At 45.5% G+C, this 14,914-nt stretch overlaps 1 protein-coding gene across 1 annotated transcript in view; it reads left to right on the top strand.

Annotated features, from left to right (window-relative positions):
• EPB41L4A (erythrocyte membrane protein band 4.1 like 4A) overlaps nucleotides 1-14,914 on the top strand; it is a 192,934-nt gene that overhangs the window by 78,202 nt on the left and 99,818 nt on the right. The window contains exon 2 of the mRNA XM_080920217.1: nucleotides 2,646-2,750. Within this exon, the coding sequence (XP_080776343.1) occupies nucleotides 2,646-2,750 (105 nt within the window). The remainder of the gene's footprint in view (nucleotides 1-2,645; nucleotides 2,751-14,914) is intronic.

The following is a 14,914-nucleotide window of genomic DNA, read 5'->3' as shown; positions in this document are numbered from 1 at the left end:
TTTCATTCTGTCTGTGCCCATGTGTAAGATTGGCTCACATATCCTGATAAGGGTTGTTTAGCAGCTTTAATTTTATTTAGTTGTGCTTTGCTATTTTATCTTATGGATTTTCTATTCTAGATACTTACAAAAGTAGTGTTGTGTGTGAAAATCACTTTTTTCTTTTTTTTAAATTGATTTTTTATTATTTTTCTTACATTATGTGCCCCAGTCCCACTCATCTCTCTGTCCCTCCATATCTGCTCTTTGCCCTTTCAACACCCCCACCAAGAAAACAAAAATAAAATAAAAACAAAAAAGAAAAAATAACAAAATAAATTTGGCTGTGGAAGCTGGAGTGTGTCATGGTGTGTCCCACAGTATACCCTTTGGTCCACACATCTTTACTTGCAAATGTACTTCACAATGAATCATTGATATGGCCAGAGGCCTCTGGCTTCTGCTACATCATCAATACTAGGTTCTCACACTGGTACTTCTCTCGAATATCCTATTGTCCTGAAATCCTGCAGCTTTGGATCTGTCGGATTCTTTCATGCACTCTAGCAGGTCATAGATGGGGCAAATGTTGGGGTAGATCAACTCATGCCCTGGAACTGAGCCTGTGTTTTTCAGCCCACAAGCTTTCCCACACATAAGCCATTGGGGGCCAGCTCTCCTGCTTTGCCCAGGTGAGGGGCAGGGCCAGCTCTCCTGCTTTGCCCAAATGAGGGGCAGGTCCAGCTCTCCTGCTTTGCCCAGGTGAGGGGCAGGCTCAGCTCTCCTGCTTTGCCCAGGTGAGGGGCAGGGCCAGCTCTCCTGCTTTGCCCAGGTGAGGGGCAGGGCCAGCTCTCCTGCTTTGCCCAGGTGAGGGGCAGGGCCAGCTCTCCTGCTTTGCCCAGGTGAGGGGCAGGGCCAGCTCTCCTGCTTTGCCCAGGTGAGGGGCAGGGCCAGCTCTCCTGCTTATAGCAGCTGGCAAGAGGCAGACTGGCTCTCCTGTGCTCACACCATCAGGGTTAGCATCTATGCTACCAGGCAGGCTCTCCAGCACTGCCCAGGCTAGGTCAGGGACAGCTCTCCCATTCTTGAAACCTCAGGCCAGTTCTTCCATGTCCAGGCCACCAGGGCCAGCTCTACTGCCCAGGTGAGTTGAGGGGCCACTCTCCTGAGTGCTGCAGCTGGTGAGAGGACCCAGGACACCACAACAAGTTCTCCCAAACTGCCCACACTAGGTCTCTGGGCCGGCTTTCCTGCCTACTGCAGGCAGCAGCAAGGGGAGGGGATATCTCTCCCATGGTTCTTCCATGCCTACACCTCCAGGATCAATTGTACTGAGCTCAGGTGAGGGAGGGGGCTCTCTCAAGGGGTGCCACCAGCAAGGGGATGAGTCAGTTTACCCACTCTCTTGCCCCGGGTGTAAATTTTCCCAATCTGCCAAGGTGAGGTGAGGGGCCAGATCTCTCATGCTAATACCACAACACCAGAGCCTGATTTACTGTGCTGCCCAGGAGAGGCACAGAACCAACTCTCCCGAGTGCCACAACCAGTGAGATGCAAGGCCAGTTCTGCATAGCCTTCAGACACTGAGATGGCTCTAGGAGGAAGCCCAGACCAGGGACATCTGCATGGCCTTTGTGGTAGCATGGGCCACAGATATTGACTGCAGATCCCTGATACTGCAGGGTCACAGACCCAAACGTGGCCTTCAGCAGTAGCATGGGTCGGGACCTCACCATGGTGATCTTAGGTGGCAGTGGAGGCTACTCACATTGGACTGTTCTTCCCCACCCTTGTATCTCCACTTCTGCCTCTCCTCATAGTGCACACACTGCTTCCTTCTCTTTCTCGCCCATCTCTGCACCACATGCTTGCTGATCATTGGTGCCTATGGTATCTTTTGAGCACACACCTGCCTGTCTCTGGGTGTCTTCAGCCACTCCACCATCACATGGCAGCTGGTGTGCCTCTGAGTGTCTTTCTTGTGTTCCTGCTACCATGTGGCAGCTGGTTTGTCACTAGGTTTCTTCAGTGTATACCTGCCACCATTTCAGAAGTTACTTTCCAATGGACAGAATGATAGAAAATGTAAGCTCCTGTAATGCTTAATAAATTATTAAATGTTTCTTACATAGATGGCTACCTTTATTTAAAGAGTCATTTCGGGGCTAGAAAGATAGCTCAGTGGTTAAGAGCACAGGCTGTTCTTTCGGAGCAGCCAAGTTCAATTCCCAGCATTCACATGTCGAATGGCTCACAACTATCTATAATTCCAGTTACAGGAGATCTGATGCCTTCTCACTGGTTTCTGCTGACACTAGACACACACATGAAACACAGACCTACATGTAGACAAACCACCTATACACATGAAATTTAAAAATAAAGAAGTACTTCACCCTGGAGATAATTTGTAATACCACAGTAGAAGGGGTTTGCATTCATTTAATACTCTTAAAGTTTATGGTGACTGTCTAAGACTTTTTCCTTATTATACTGTAATTTTACCATATCTGTCTTTGTACCTAAGGGGAAAATCAGAGAGAGCAGCGCCATCTAACAAGGTGGTCCTTCTGTGAGGGCAGCTCATAAGAGATGAGAATTTGATTTTGTCCCATGGAGAAAGACTCGGCACCTTGTTAAAAAGCAATCTGTGGATTATTTTGCAGAAGTCAACAAAATGCTCCGTCGTCCTTGACCATGTTTTCCGTCACATAAACCTCGTGGAGATAGATTATTTTGGGCTGCGGTACTGCGACAGAAGTCATCAGACAGTGAGTACAATGAGCTTGTGTTAAAACTGCCTGATTATAAGTCTCTCTCCCTCTCTCTCTGGCCTTTCTGGGTGTCATTCTAGGTGTTTAGATTTTGGGAACCAAAAACAACCTTGGGGCCTTCCCTCTCACTTTCCCATGACGATTTCTTTGTACTTCTTTTCTACCTCAGAAAAGTCTGTAGAGCTGCTGGCTTCACCGCGTCTTTGCACAGAATTCCTTTTGCAGGTGGTTTGTGCGGCTTCCATTGCTGCCACCAGTTTGTATGGAGGCTCTCTCCATGCGTGCTGTTCTCTGACTCACTGTGTTGGGAGAAAGGGGTCTCTGTAAATGACGGACTGAGTAAGGAGGACATGAGGGTGCCTCAGACTGTTACAAAAGGAAATGAGTATAGTTTCCATCCTTCGGTGTGGTAGTCTACCTTTCCTGACTCAGGAGACCATCCTGTCTGCTACGAAGCTTGCCACACTGCAACTTTGGAGGTAGAAGACTTTGAAGAATGAAGGATGCTTGTTGATTTAGTCTGAGAACGACTTTTAGCCTCAGATAGATTCTTCGTGCAGAACTGCTCAGAGGCTTGTCTTAGAAATGTCCGGACTGGCTGTGGTGGTTTGAAGGTGCTTGGCCCATAGGGTGTGGTGCTGCTTGGAGGAGTGGCCTTGTTGAAGGAAGTATGACTCTGTTGGGGTGGGCTTTGAGGCAATCTTCTCCTGGCTGCCTTCTGATCAAAATGCCAGAACTCTCAGCGCGTTCTTCAGCACCATGTCTGCCTGGGCACTGCCATGTTTCCACATTGATGATAATGGACTGAACCTGTAAGCCAGCCCCAGTTAAATGCTGTCCTTATAAGAGATGTTTTGGTCATGGTGTCTGTTCATAGCTGGAAAACCCTAACTGAGACACTGGCCACATATTTCTGTCCTGTGCAGCTGTGTGAAATGAAGGGTTCGTCCTCTTCCCTTGGGGCTCCTGGCTTCCCGTGACCATTTGGAGATGAAGTCAGTACTGAATCTGGCCCTAGAAATTCCTTAGATTGAGAAGAGTTAGGGAAGCGGGATGCTGTAATAGTGAAACATGATTTCTTTTTAGCTGGTTTCATGAAATAGGAGTAAATATTGGAGATTTTGTTAGATCTCACAGAGAGGACAGCATTCTACAAGGCAATTAGGTCTTGATGTCCATTTTGCCATGGTACAGACATATTCAGAGATTGACTGAGCTCTGTCCCGTATAGACCTCGGCTCACTATTGTTGAGCTGTAAATATGTATAGAAGGAGTAAACTCAGGCTCTCGAATGCGTTCATATTTTATTAGTAATATTTTCCTAGTAGAGACAAATATAGTTTCACAATTGATGTCAGACATTGCCCGGAAAAACTGACTAACTTGCAAAAATCACACAGACCTTATTCAGTCACAAGTGTCCTCATACGTGTGAAGGAGGAAAGTTGGAAAGTGGGAAGATGCAGTGATGGAAACAGAGGTTGGAGTGGTGCATTGCTGGAAGAGGTCCTTAGTCAGGGAACGCAGGTGCTCTCTCAAGCTGGACAGAAGGCAAGGAAGTGGCTGCTTCCCCAGAGAACCTCTGCATCTTTAGTTTATCCTCGTAAGATTCGTTTTGAAACCAAAGCCTCCAGAATTGCAGGATAATACATCCCTGTTGCTTTAAGCCATCACATCTTTGGCAATTTGTTGCAGCAGCAGGAAACCAATCCTATTGGATTTGTGGAGGAGAATTTCATTTTTGCTGGCTCAGGAGGAATGTAAGACTTTATAGTGTGGGTTTTCACACCGAGCAGACAGCGGCTGCAACACTGCTAAGCTCCTGGGTAGTGATATCTTGTACCCTCTATGGTTTATGAGCAGGGTTCCTTTATGATCACAGATGCTGGGTGTGTCCCTGATGTGTGAGCAATGTTGCTTCAGAAGCATGTGGGTTTCTTGCCGTGAGAGAGGGATGGGGAGATCTGTTGGCAACTCGTGTTAGAATTGTAGCACAGTCTTCTTCATTTTAAACATTAAACATTTGAAAATAACAAGAGGATGGAAGGAACCGGGCCACTTTTGAGGGTTTGAGAGATGGTTATAAGTAGAGCATGATGAGACAGAATGTGTAGCTGCTGTTGGGAGTCACAGATATCTTTGAATCCCATGTCTCTTCCAAAAAAAAAAAAAAAAAAAAAAAAGAAACAAACAAACAAACAAAAAAAAAAAACCCAAAAAAACTAAACAACAACAACAAAAAAAGCTAAGGTTGATTATTTAACTTTTTCTTTTCTTTTTAAAAAAATTTTTATTGGATATTCTTTGTATCTGCATCTCAAATGTTATCCCCTTTCCCCTGTGTCCCATCCCCCTTTCCCTCCTCTTGCTTCCATGAAGATGCTCCCTTTCCTAACTACTTTCTCCTACCTTAGCGCTTTGGCATTCCCCTATACTGGGAAAATAAGCCTTCACTGGTCTAAAGGCTTCTTCTCCCATTGATGCCAGACAGTGCCATCCTCTGCTACATATGCAACCGAAACCATGAGTCTCTCCATGTGAACTCATTGGTTGGTGTTTTAGTCCTTGGGAGATCTGGAGGGTTTTGTTGGTTGATAATGTTGTTCTTTCCATGAGGTTGCAACCCTTTTAGCTCCTTCAGTCCTTTCTCTAGCTCCTTCATTGGGGTCCCTTTGTTCAGGCCGATGGTTAGCTTCAAGGACTGAGGCATCCACATTCTGGTCTTCCTTTCTTTAACTCTTAATATCTGAATAATTCTGTTTTGTTTTACTGTAACGAAACACCTGACGCTGGGTAATGGATAAAGAAAAGAAGTATATCTAGCTTAAAGTTGAGAAATTCGAAGGCATGATGCAGGTATTTGCTCATTTGGTGAGGACCTCACGGATGATGGCATACCAACAACAGGGTTACGTCTGTGAGAAGGGGAGATCACATGGCAAGAGAGGTGGGACAAATAACAAGAGATCGTGTTTGCTCATTTACAGCAGCTTTCTCCAAAGAGCTAACTACATCATTTCCTCCTGGGGCAGCTCCTTCAGTGATCTAACTATTCACTGCCGTTAAAGGTTCTATACTATATTAAAGGTTCCAAATACTGCCATACCAAGGAGCAAGCTTTCAACACACGAGCACTTGGGTGATAATGAACTAGTTTTAAACCATAGTAGGAACCTGCTCTGTATTGACAGTAAAATGCCTCTGCCCTCAATGAGTGTCATGGGACCACAGCAGATTTTCCTGAACGATCTCTATAGATTAGAAGACATAAGGTGTGTAAGTGGCCTCTCCTGTGGAAACTCGGTGTGGGAAAGAAGTGCTCAGTGCCTTTTATAAAGTAGGAGAAAGGATACGGTCTAAAGGAAAGAGGAAAGAAAGTAAAAAAAAAATGTCTAGATTCTTATAAATCCTCAGGAAAATTAAAGATGCATGTGATGACATTGGATCATCAGTAAGGGTAAGCGTGGTGTCCCAGCCATGCCTGGCCCCTGCGGTAGCAGTTACAACCCTGCTTTTCTCAGTGCTAGAGTTGAGGCTTCCCTTATTACTCTTTCAGGGGCAGAACTCATAGGCTCTGGAACTTTTCTCAGCGGACAGAATTGGAACTGTCTCTGAGACTCATGCTTCTAGACCTGCTGTCCTCTGCCTTCAGGAAGTCAGGAGGGGAAAAGATCCTGCACAGGAAAACACCGGTCCTCACCTTCACCAGAAAAGTCAGAAAGAACTTCCTGTTCCTGGATCACTCCACTGGCAGCACCATTGTTCCTCTCCTGTCACGGGGCAAGTCCCAGTGCCTCTGTCCTGAATGTTATCATCTCTCCCTCTGTGTCAGCTCTGACATCCTTCTTTAAGTCCCAATGCCTGTCTTGAATGCTATCACCTCCCCCCTCTGTGTCAGCTCTGACCTCCCCCTTTTCTCTTTCTTTCCCAGCAGAGGTCTCGTGGGTTCCTTATCTTCTTATCTTCATCTTCTCAAAGCTCATCTTTTGTACAGACGCTGCCAGAGGTATTCTTTGCCTTTACAAAGAACCCCACCTTTCTGCTTGTTCGCAACTGTGGCTTACTCTTTCTTGAAATCTTATTTTGTCATAAGACAGCCTAGTTTTTCTGTTTTCAGACCTTTTTCCTGATTTTTCTTGACTTCACTCTTCCTCTGCCTGTTCCACGAGACACCGGGTTTGGACTTTTGTTTGTGTTTTGGTTCCCTGTTTGTACACGTGGGCTTCGTATCTAATAGGCAAGCACCAAATATTGCTATTCATCAGGGTTTTATCCTTGATTCATCATGTCCTAACTGGGCAGAGGTTCACGAGTGCAGTGCTCCCTCCAGATGTTCTGGTGTTGAAGGCAACCTTCTGCACTGAGCATGAGCAGACAGGTTCCTCTGCACGCTTTGCATCTAGATTCTGTATTCTCCAATGGACGTGAGATTTCACCCGCTGCGTATTTTAGGAAATATCTATAATGCCTGATAATGTTGCAAAGAAGGAAAGATTGTCACACTTCTTATGGACCTGCCGGTCTGTGGCATCTCTAGGTATCTGGTAGGGGAACAGAGGGTGACGATGAGGCAGGAATATCTATCAGTGGTCCCTTTGGCTTTGTAGCAAGTGGCGTATAAGCACTGTGGTGGCCTAGGGAGAGTGAGGACAGCAGATGTGGGGAGCCTGGGAAAGAAAACCACAAGAAGAATTGTTTCCCTTTCCGGGACTGACAGGGGCATCCTCATGGGGCTATGCAATGCCAACACGCTCTAATTTTCCTGAGGATAAATATGTGTTTTTCCTGGGTAGTGCCATCTGCTCTATAGATAAATTATTGTCAAAGAGTGATAATTTCTACCCCTAATTAGCGTCTCCAGCGCAGGTATCTCGAGAGATACTGTCAGAGCCCCTCACCTGGACCAGCATTATCTTTCCGTGTTCAAGTGCTGCCTCCCTCCCTGACCTCCCGCTTGCTCTCTCCTCCATTTTCCCTGGGCTAAGACCTATTTTCTTTTCACCCACGTCTCTATCTTTTTTTTTTCCCTTGAACTTTTCCCCCACTGTCTAGGAATGACTTAGTCTTTTCCTTTTACACATCACTAGTGCCTTGTTTATAGAAGTCCTGAGATCAGTCATCACCATCCATTTCTGCTAGGTGAGCCTCTGAGCTGGTTTAGGAGGAAGGATCTCTCCCCCTAGGCCCTGTGTGCTGGCCAGGCCCAGGGAAGAGCTTCCGGACGGGTACCCGCCCACATTCCTCTCCGAGTCTCTGTGCCGCCTGTCATTCCTGGATTTCTTCCCCTCTCTTCTTTCACTTAAAGCACATTCTCATTCAAACACAGTTTACCTTTCAAAAATGGCTTTCCCAAGAGGTTGGGCGGTTAGCTTGGAAATGGATGGGATGGCAAGGCGTGCCACACAGGTGCTATTTCTGATTCTCTGGCGGCTGCTAGGTGCTGTTGAGCAGTTCTTGTGTGCAATGTGCAAAAGGAGAGGGGTGACCTGTGAGGCCTTGGGGGACACCTATCTCTGGCAGGATGGCTTTGGACCTTCATTTCTGTTAGTACACATACTGTTGCTTACGGTAAAACTCCTGTTTCCCGGTAGTGCATAAGCAATGTTTAATAAAATCGGAACAGATGGTGTTTTTCTGAAATGCCCCGTTTGGAGAGGGTCTCATCTCTCGTGAGATGTCTTACTCATGAGAGTTCAGGAGCTGATGTGTGTGAAACCCTGGGAATCCCTGTGGTGGAGCTGCCAAGTGGGCTTCATGCTTCCCTCACGTGGCTTCTGGGAGAAGCAGAGCTGCTTTGATTGATGGAGTTTCTTTGCAGTCAGTGTTGGCTTTGACAGACTATTGCCCCAGAGTCTGCTGCTGCCTTGTTTTGTTCTTTCTTCTCAGTCTGTCATCAGAATTGGCAAAGTGTATCTTCTGCAGGTCATATGCAAAATACATTAGCCTGTGCCTTTCTCCCATGTGTCCTTTCCCAGGTTTACGGAGAAGGAGGGACTGAATTCTTGGAAGATCTTTCTTTATTAATGGCACTCAGAGTTCTTAATTTAAAAAAAAAAAAAAAAAAAGCAACAACCCAAGCTAGAGTAAAACAAACAGGTGAAAGTTGTGACGGTTCAAAGAAAAGCTACCAGAACTGAGCCGCCAGGAAGAACACAAACACTTCATATGTGTATAAATAAACAACAAGGTATGGAAGTGTGGTAAGCATTCTTCCACCAGAGAATCAGACGGCCGGGAAATTTAATTTATACCGGATTACTTATACCAAAGGGATACTGCTGATCTTGTTTCAGTGAACATTTTATTAAATTAGATGGCCTTCTACCTAGTTAAATCAGTGTAACCTATAAAGGATAGAATTTCAGATGTTTAATTGATGATTATTTTGTTTGATTCAGATGTGGAAGCAGTGTCTTAATGTTAATGATTCTAGAATCTCCCTTCTTCCCTCCTTTCCTCCTTCCCTTCCTTCCTCCCTCCCTCCCTCCTTCCCTCCCTGTTAGCTCCCCTCTATCTCCCTTTCTCTTCTTTTTTCTCCTCGTTTGTTTCCTCCTCTTACCCCTCCTCCCCCCTCTTTTGATACAGGAGTCTTTCTCTGTAGCCCAGGCTGACCTCTAACTTGCTGCCTCTGCCTACAAATGTATATGTGTCACCACACTTGGCTTCCACATTTGATCATCGAAAACATGTTTTTAGAATTACGGCATAAGTCTTTGGCAGATTAATTAGCCCCAATTTAACTTTGTTCTGAAGCTTAAAAGGATTATGCATGTTAGGCCCTCTGTGAACATAATAAATAGGTAGACCGGCCATGACAATCAAAGCCTGCTATTTTGTCTTTAATTTCAGGAACTAGATGATGAGTCATTTATCAGATATACAGTCTATCTCAGACAAAAGAACTGGGGGAACTGGTGAAGTTTGGGCACATGCTCGTCCGGACGGCTGATTAGCACATGCCTGCCTTTAAGGACCGTAAAGCTTGAAGTTTGCCTCATGAGTTAAAGATGACTTACAGTTTAGGTTTTTTTTTTTAATTCCATGCAGGATACCTCTCGGGCTTCTTTTGGAGTTCTAGGGTTCTTTGGGGCTTTAGGATATTCTCTAGGAGGTATTTATTTAGGAAGTTTCCTACTTACATCCATCAACTTTATAGCGTGCCCCTCAAACACCGCTGGCCTGGGACTGTGTTTGCTGTTTCTCCCCTCAGTTTAATTAAGCAGCAAATCCTTTCTGGGAGGCTGCTGTTGAAGGGAGGTCTGATGGGGAGCAAAGACAAAGTCCCTGGTCCCAAGGAGTTTCTTTCCAGGACAGAGGCAGTAGATGTTTAAATAGCAGGTGGTGAGTGCTCTGGCGCTGACATTGCACATGGCTGGGGGTCTGCCGGGTGCTCAGCAGTTGTCTTGGAGATCAGACTGACAGGTGAATGGTAGGACTAGGCGGGCCCATTGAGTGGTGATGCGCACCTTTAACCCCAGAACCTCTAAGACAAGAGGCTCTCTGTGGGCTCAAGGCCAGCTTGGTCTACAGAGCAAGTTCCAGGACAGTCAAGGGTACAACAGAGAAACCCTCTCTCAAAAAACATTTTTTTAAAAATAGGAGTGCTGTGGTAGGCAGAAAGCAGCTGCACCTTGGCCCTAGGAAGGGACAAATAGGTATCCCAGACCTAGAAAGCCACTGAAGATACGTAGTACTCAAAGAGACGGGTGGGCGTGTCACATGTGTATCAGGCAGGTGTTGGGTGTGGCAAGCTGAGGAGAAATGGGGAACAGCTGATGGAGGAGTTGGCTTTTGGGCAGAAGGAGTCAGTTTTGTTTTGGATATGCTGGATACATCCTTGTCTTTTAGACATCCAAGTCTAGCCCCCTAAGATGGAGGCTAGAATTACAGAGAGAGTCTAAATGCAAGGGAACAGAACTTAGGCTGCCATATGCTCCTGGTATAACCATGTAGTCTGGCCGGGTACCCTCAGTTGATACAGGTAGGCGGTGTAGTGCTAAGCGGGGGCTGCCAGGCGGGTCTTACTTTACAATCCACCCCAAGGCTTGCTCTGGCTCCTCTGATTAGTTACTTAGCTATCTGCAAGTGCATCAGTTTTTGTGTCCAAGGACAGTATTGAGGCAAACCCCATCTTAACTTCCTGTGCTTGGTAAGTTTCTGCATTTTGAGAGCCAGTGGGTTTTCCACAGTGTTATGTGTTGCTTTCAGCACAACGCCTGAGTTTCAGGACCCATCCTCGGGAAGAGCAGAGAGAAGGAGGGACAGATAGAGGGACAGCGACAACAACAGCTGTTTTGTCATTTATGACTTCTGCTATATTCCTTTCATTTGAAGAGAAGGTCAAGCCACATTTTAAAAATGAGAGGAAACCACAAAACCCTTAACGACAGTGTTGATTAATTTAAAGATAAGCTTTTTTTAAAGACTTAGTTTTATCTTATGTGTGTGAATGTTTTGCCTGCATATGTGTATATATATATATATATATATATATGTGTGTGTGTGTGTGTGTGTGTGTGTGTGTGTGTGTGTGTGTTTGTGTGTGTGTGTGTGTGTGTGTATATATATATATATATATATATATATATATATATATATATACATGCATATATATATTTGCATCATGTAGCCTTGGAGACCAGATAAGGCATTGGATGTCCTGAAGCAGGAGTTACAGGTGGTTGTGAGCCACCTTGTGGGTGCCAGGACCTGATCCCAGGCCTCTTCGAACCCAGGAAGTGGCTAACCTCTGAGCCATCTCTCTAGCTCTTAAAGACATGTTTTTAAATGTTACATTCTATTCTCTAGTCAAAAATTATGTTTTCTCATTTACTATATTATGTATTACTTATATTATGATATAAGACTCAGGCTTGGAGTTCAGAGTCTCATCAGATTTGAGTCTGGGCATTTCCCCTCATATTTACCTCCTTGAGTTCATAAGGAAATATGATAGCATTGAGTGATATGCCCTGCGATGCAGGGCCTCCATCTGGATCTGTATTTGGAGGACGAGAAAAATAAGTGGCTCCTGGCCTTCGTTCAGCAGTAGTATGCTGTGTGTGTTAATACTGACACCAGCTTCCATGTTAGTTACTCTTCCGTTGCCACGAGAAAGCAGCATGGTCAACTTACAGAAGGAAAGGTCTACTTGACTTATGGTTCCAGAGGGATAAGGTGTGTGTGTGAGGGGGCTGTCACAGCAGCAGGCAGGCACAAGGAAGGCAGGCAGGCAGGCAGGCAGCAGGCAGCAGGCAGGCAGCAGACAGGCAGGCAGCAGGCAGGCAGGCAGGCAGCAGGCAGGCAGGCAGGCAGCAGGCAGGCAGGCAACAGACAGGCAGGTAGGCAGGCAGACAGCAGGCAGGCAGCAGGCGGCAGGCAGGCAGAAGGCAGCAAGCAGGCAGCAGGGACCAGGTATTCAGATGTTCACGATTAACAGTGGGCATTTATCATCCAAACTTCCATAGTTTCCAGCTTTTTATTTTTTTTATTAAGTAGTGATAATAATAATTATTAGAGACAAAGTCTTACTTTGTAGCCTGGACTGGCTTCAAACTCCTGTCTGAGCCTCTTAAATCCTAGAATCATAGATGTAAGGTACTGATTACGGCCTAAACACTTCCATTTAGAAAGGAGGGGGGAAACAAAGGAGGAGGGAGAAGAGGAAGAGTAGGGAAGAGGAAAATTTGGAAGGAGGAAGGAAATAAAAAGAGGAGGAGGAGGAAAATAGAGAAACCCACAAAGTAGAAAAGAGATAAGCAGGAGGCATTGGTTTCTAATTTTATTTACATGTTGTTTTTAAAATTCAGAGACAGTATTCAGCTTACAGAGTTCAGTACAACATTTTGGATTTTGAGGTCAAGCCAGGCACATGTAGCTCTCTTTTGGTCTTAACCTCCCTGGGAGTTGCTCACTGTGGAACCCAGCTCCAATGTCTTGACCGGTGGGTCTGTCCTGTGGATTTTTTCTTCTGTTCCATAAACCAGTAATACACGTTTGCAGCTGAGTCCGATATAGTCTGCTTGGTGCCTGATGAGGACATTGGGTGCTTGACGCTCGGGCACAGAGCCTTGGCTTCTCCACAGTGCTGGGGGAGAAAGGACGTAGTGGAGGTGATGTCCTTGTGAAGTCTAGGCTGGCCACGAACATGTTTCCTTCTTTCTCTGTCTCCCCGGCTGCTGGCTGGGATTTAAGGTTTGTGCTCCCATGCTCAGGTGACAAAATTACAAAACAAACAGAAAGCATCTTTGCAGAGTTCCTACAAATTGATGTTTAATCATCTTTGCTAGACAAAGGCAACCCTAACAGTTCGATAATGTCCACGTCCTTTCTGTTCTTCTGTTCCCTGGAAGACTGTTGAGGAATGACACGCTCAGGATTCTTCAAGGAAACTTTTGTCACTATGAACGGGTCTATGAAGCCTCGTATGAAATTCTTTTGAAGACTTACTGTGAAGGATTTTACAAATACATCTTGTTTTCCCGACAGCTTCTGGATCCAGCTTTTGCCTGGGAGCCATTTCTTAATTGTAGCGCTGGCTGCCTTCTGATAAGACAGGGAGTGAGAAAGTTTGATTTCTGAACTAACTCTAAGTCCTGGCTCTCCTTTTTTCTTTAACTTACTTTCTTCCTCTTATCTCTCTCACCTTGCATTTTAGTGGAGGCAGCAAAGTGAAAGCACGGACACTTTCTCCAGTCTGCTTGGAGCTCTCCCTTTCGGGATCACACGGTTCATTAGGTCCTGGTTGGTTTCTTTGGTATGTTACCATAGGCAGCAGCATTGCTAAGCTCTGACTCTGTATAATTGGGTTCCTTTCTTCCTACTTCTCCTGGCGAGAGCCTTCAAGACCTCAGGCTCCTACTGACACTCTTGTGTAAGGTGTTTCCTGTTAGAGAGGAGAGACTGGAGCAGGTCCCACTCTGGGAGGGCGCTGTTGATTACCACAGGACATTGACTTGAAGTCTGCCTGCTGCAGGCTGCCTCCCTGAAGAGGGAACCAATCTGACTCTGGGCTTTGAATGGTTTCTCTTCCTAACTACAAAGGCAGGGGTTGATGGGGTGGCAGGACAGCATAAAAGGAGCTGATTAAGGAATCCAGGAGAGGGTGATGCCCATTGAATGTGGAGAAATGCTTGGATTTGGTTTCTATTTGGAACACAGAAGCCAAATGGATTTACAGATGGGTAGAAGGTGGTTTTGACCTTTAAGGCCTGAGACTCTAAGGAGTATCCGAGTGGAGATGTAATGTTGGTAGATATGTGAAGAAGAATTCTGGTCAGGAAGCCTCAGGTATTTTTGCTTTTTCTGGCTGGAAGCAAAAAGCAGAAGGGTTGTGTGGCCAGAGGGGAAGGAGAAGGAAGATAGAGGACAATCTAAGAACCAGAACGTGGATGTTTTGAGTAGATGGGGAAATAGTCTGTGTCTGCAGCTTCTTCGGATGCTATGTGCTGCCTGGTTATGGTAAACACAGGAACACGTGACCTTCTAGTCTCCTCCGCTGCACTGTTTTTACTGTCAGCAACCCTTGAGCGTTAAGTCTATGAACACGGTTGCTCGTTGATAGCATGTAAAGTCAGAGCGAGGGGTGCAGACAGTCACATTGCCCTGTGAGTTTCTGGGGTAGAAACACCTTTACCTTCTGTTGCTTTCGTGTAAACAGTTTCATGTACTGTGTTATTTAAGACATGTACAATTACCTCTAGGCTGTGTGTCTAAACACATAGACGAATTTTATGCTTACACCTAGGACTCATCCCATAAATCTCCCAATGTTCCCCTTCCTGCTCCTAGTCTGAGCTGTGAATTATTTCTGGTCTGAAGTATTTTGGTCAGGAAATAAATGCTCACCCTATGCTAAGGATTCAAGAGGGGCCACCGGCCCAGGGATGGCCCCACCTACAATGGTCTAGATGCCCCCACCCATTGATCACTAATTGAGAAAATGCCTTATAACTGGATCCCATGAAGACATTCTCTGATGAATCTAGCTTGTGTCAAATTGACACACAAAGCCAGCCAGTATAATTGGGATATTGATTTTTTGAACAGTATGGGAATTTAAAATTTTAATCCTAAGACTTTCACCTAGAAAATTGATGAATTGTGATATTATCAGCTAAGGTACATAAAAGAAACCTGTGGCGTTTAGCCAAGACCATCG

This window comes from Micromys minutus, assembly GCF_963924665.1.
Source record: "Micromys minutus genome assembly, chromosome: 8".
Lineage (NCBI taxonomy): Eukaryota > Metazoa > Chordata > Mammalia > Rodentia > Muridae > Micromys > Micromys minutus.
This window is presented reverse-complemented; position numbering and strand designations above follow the sequence as displayed.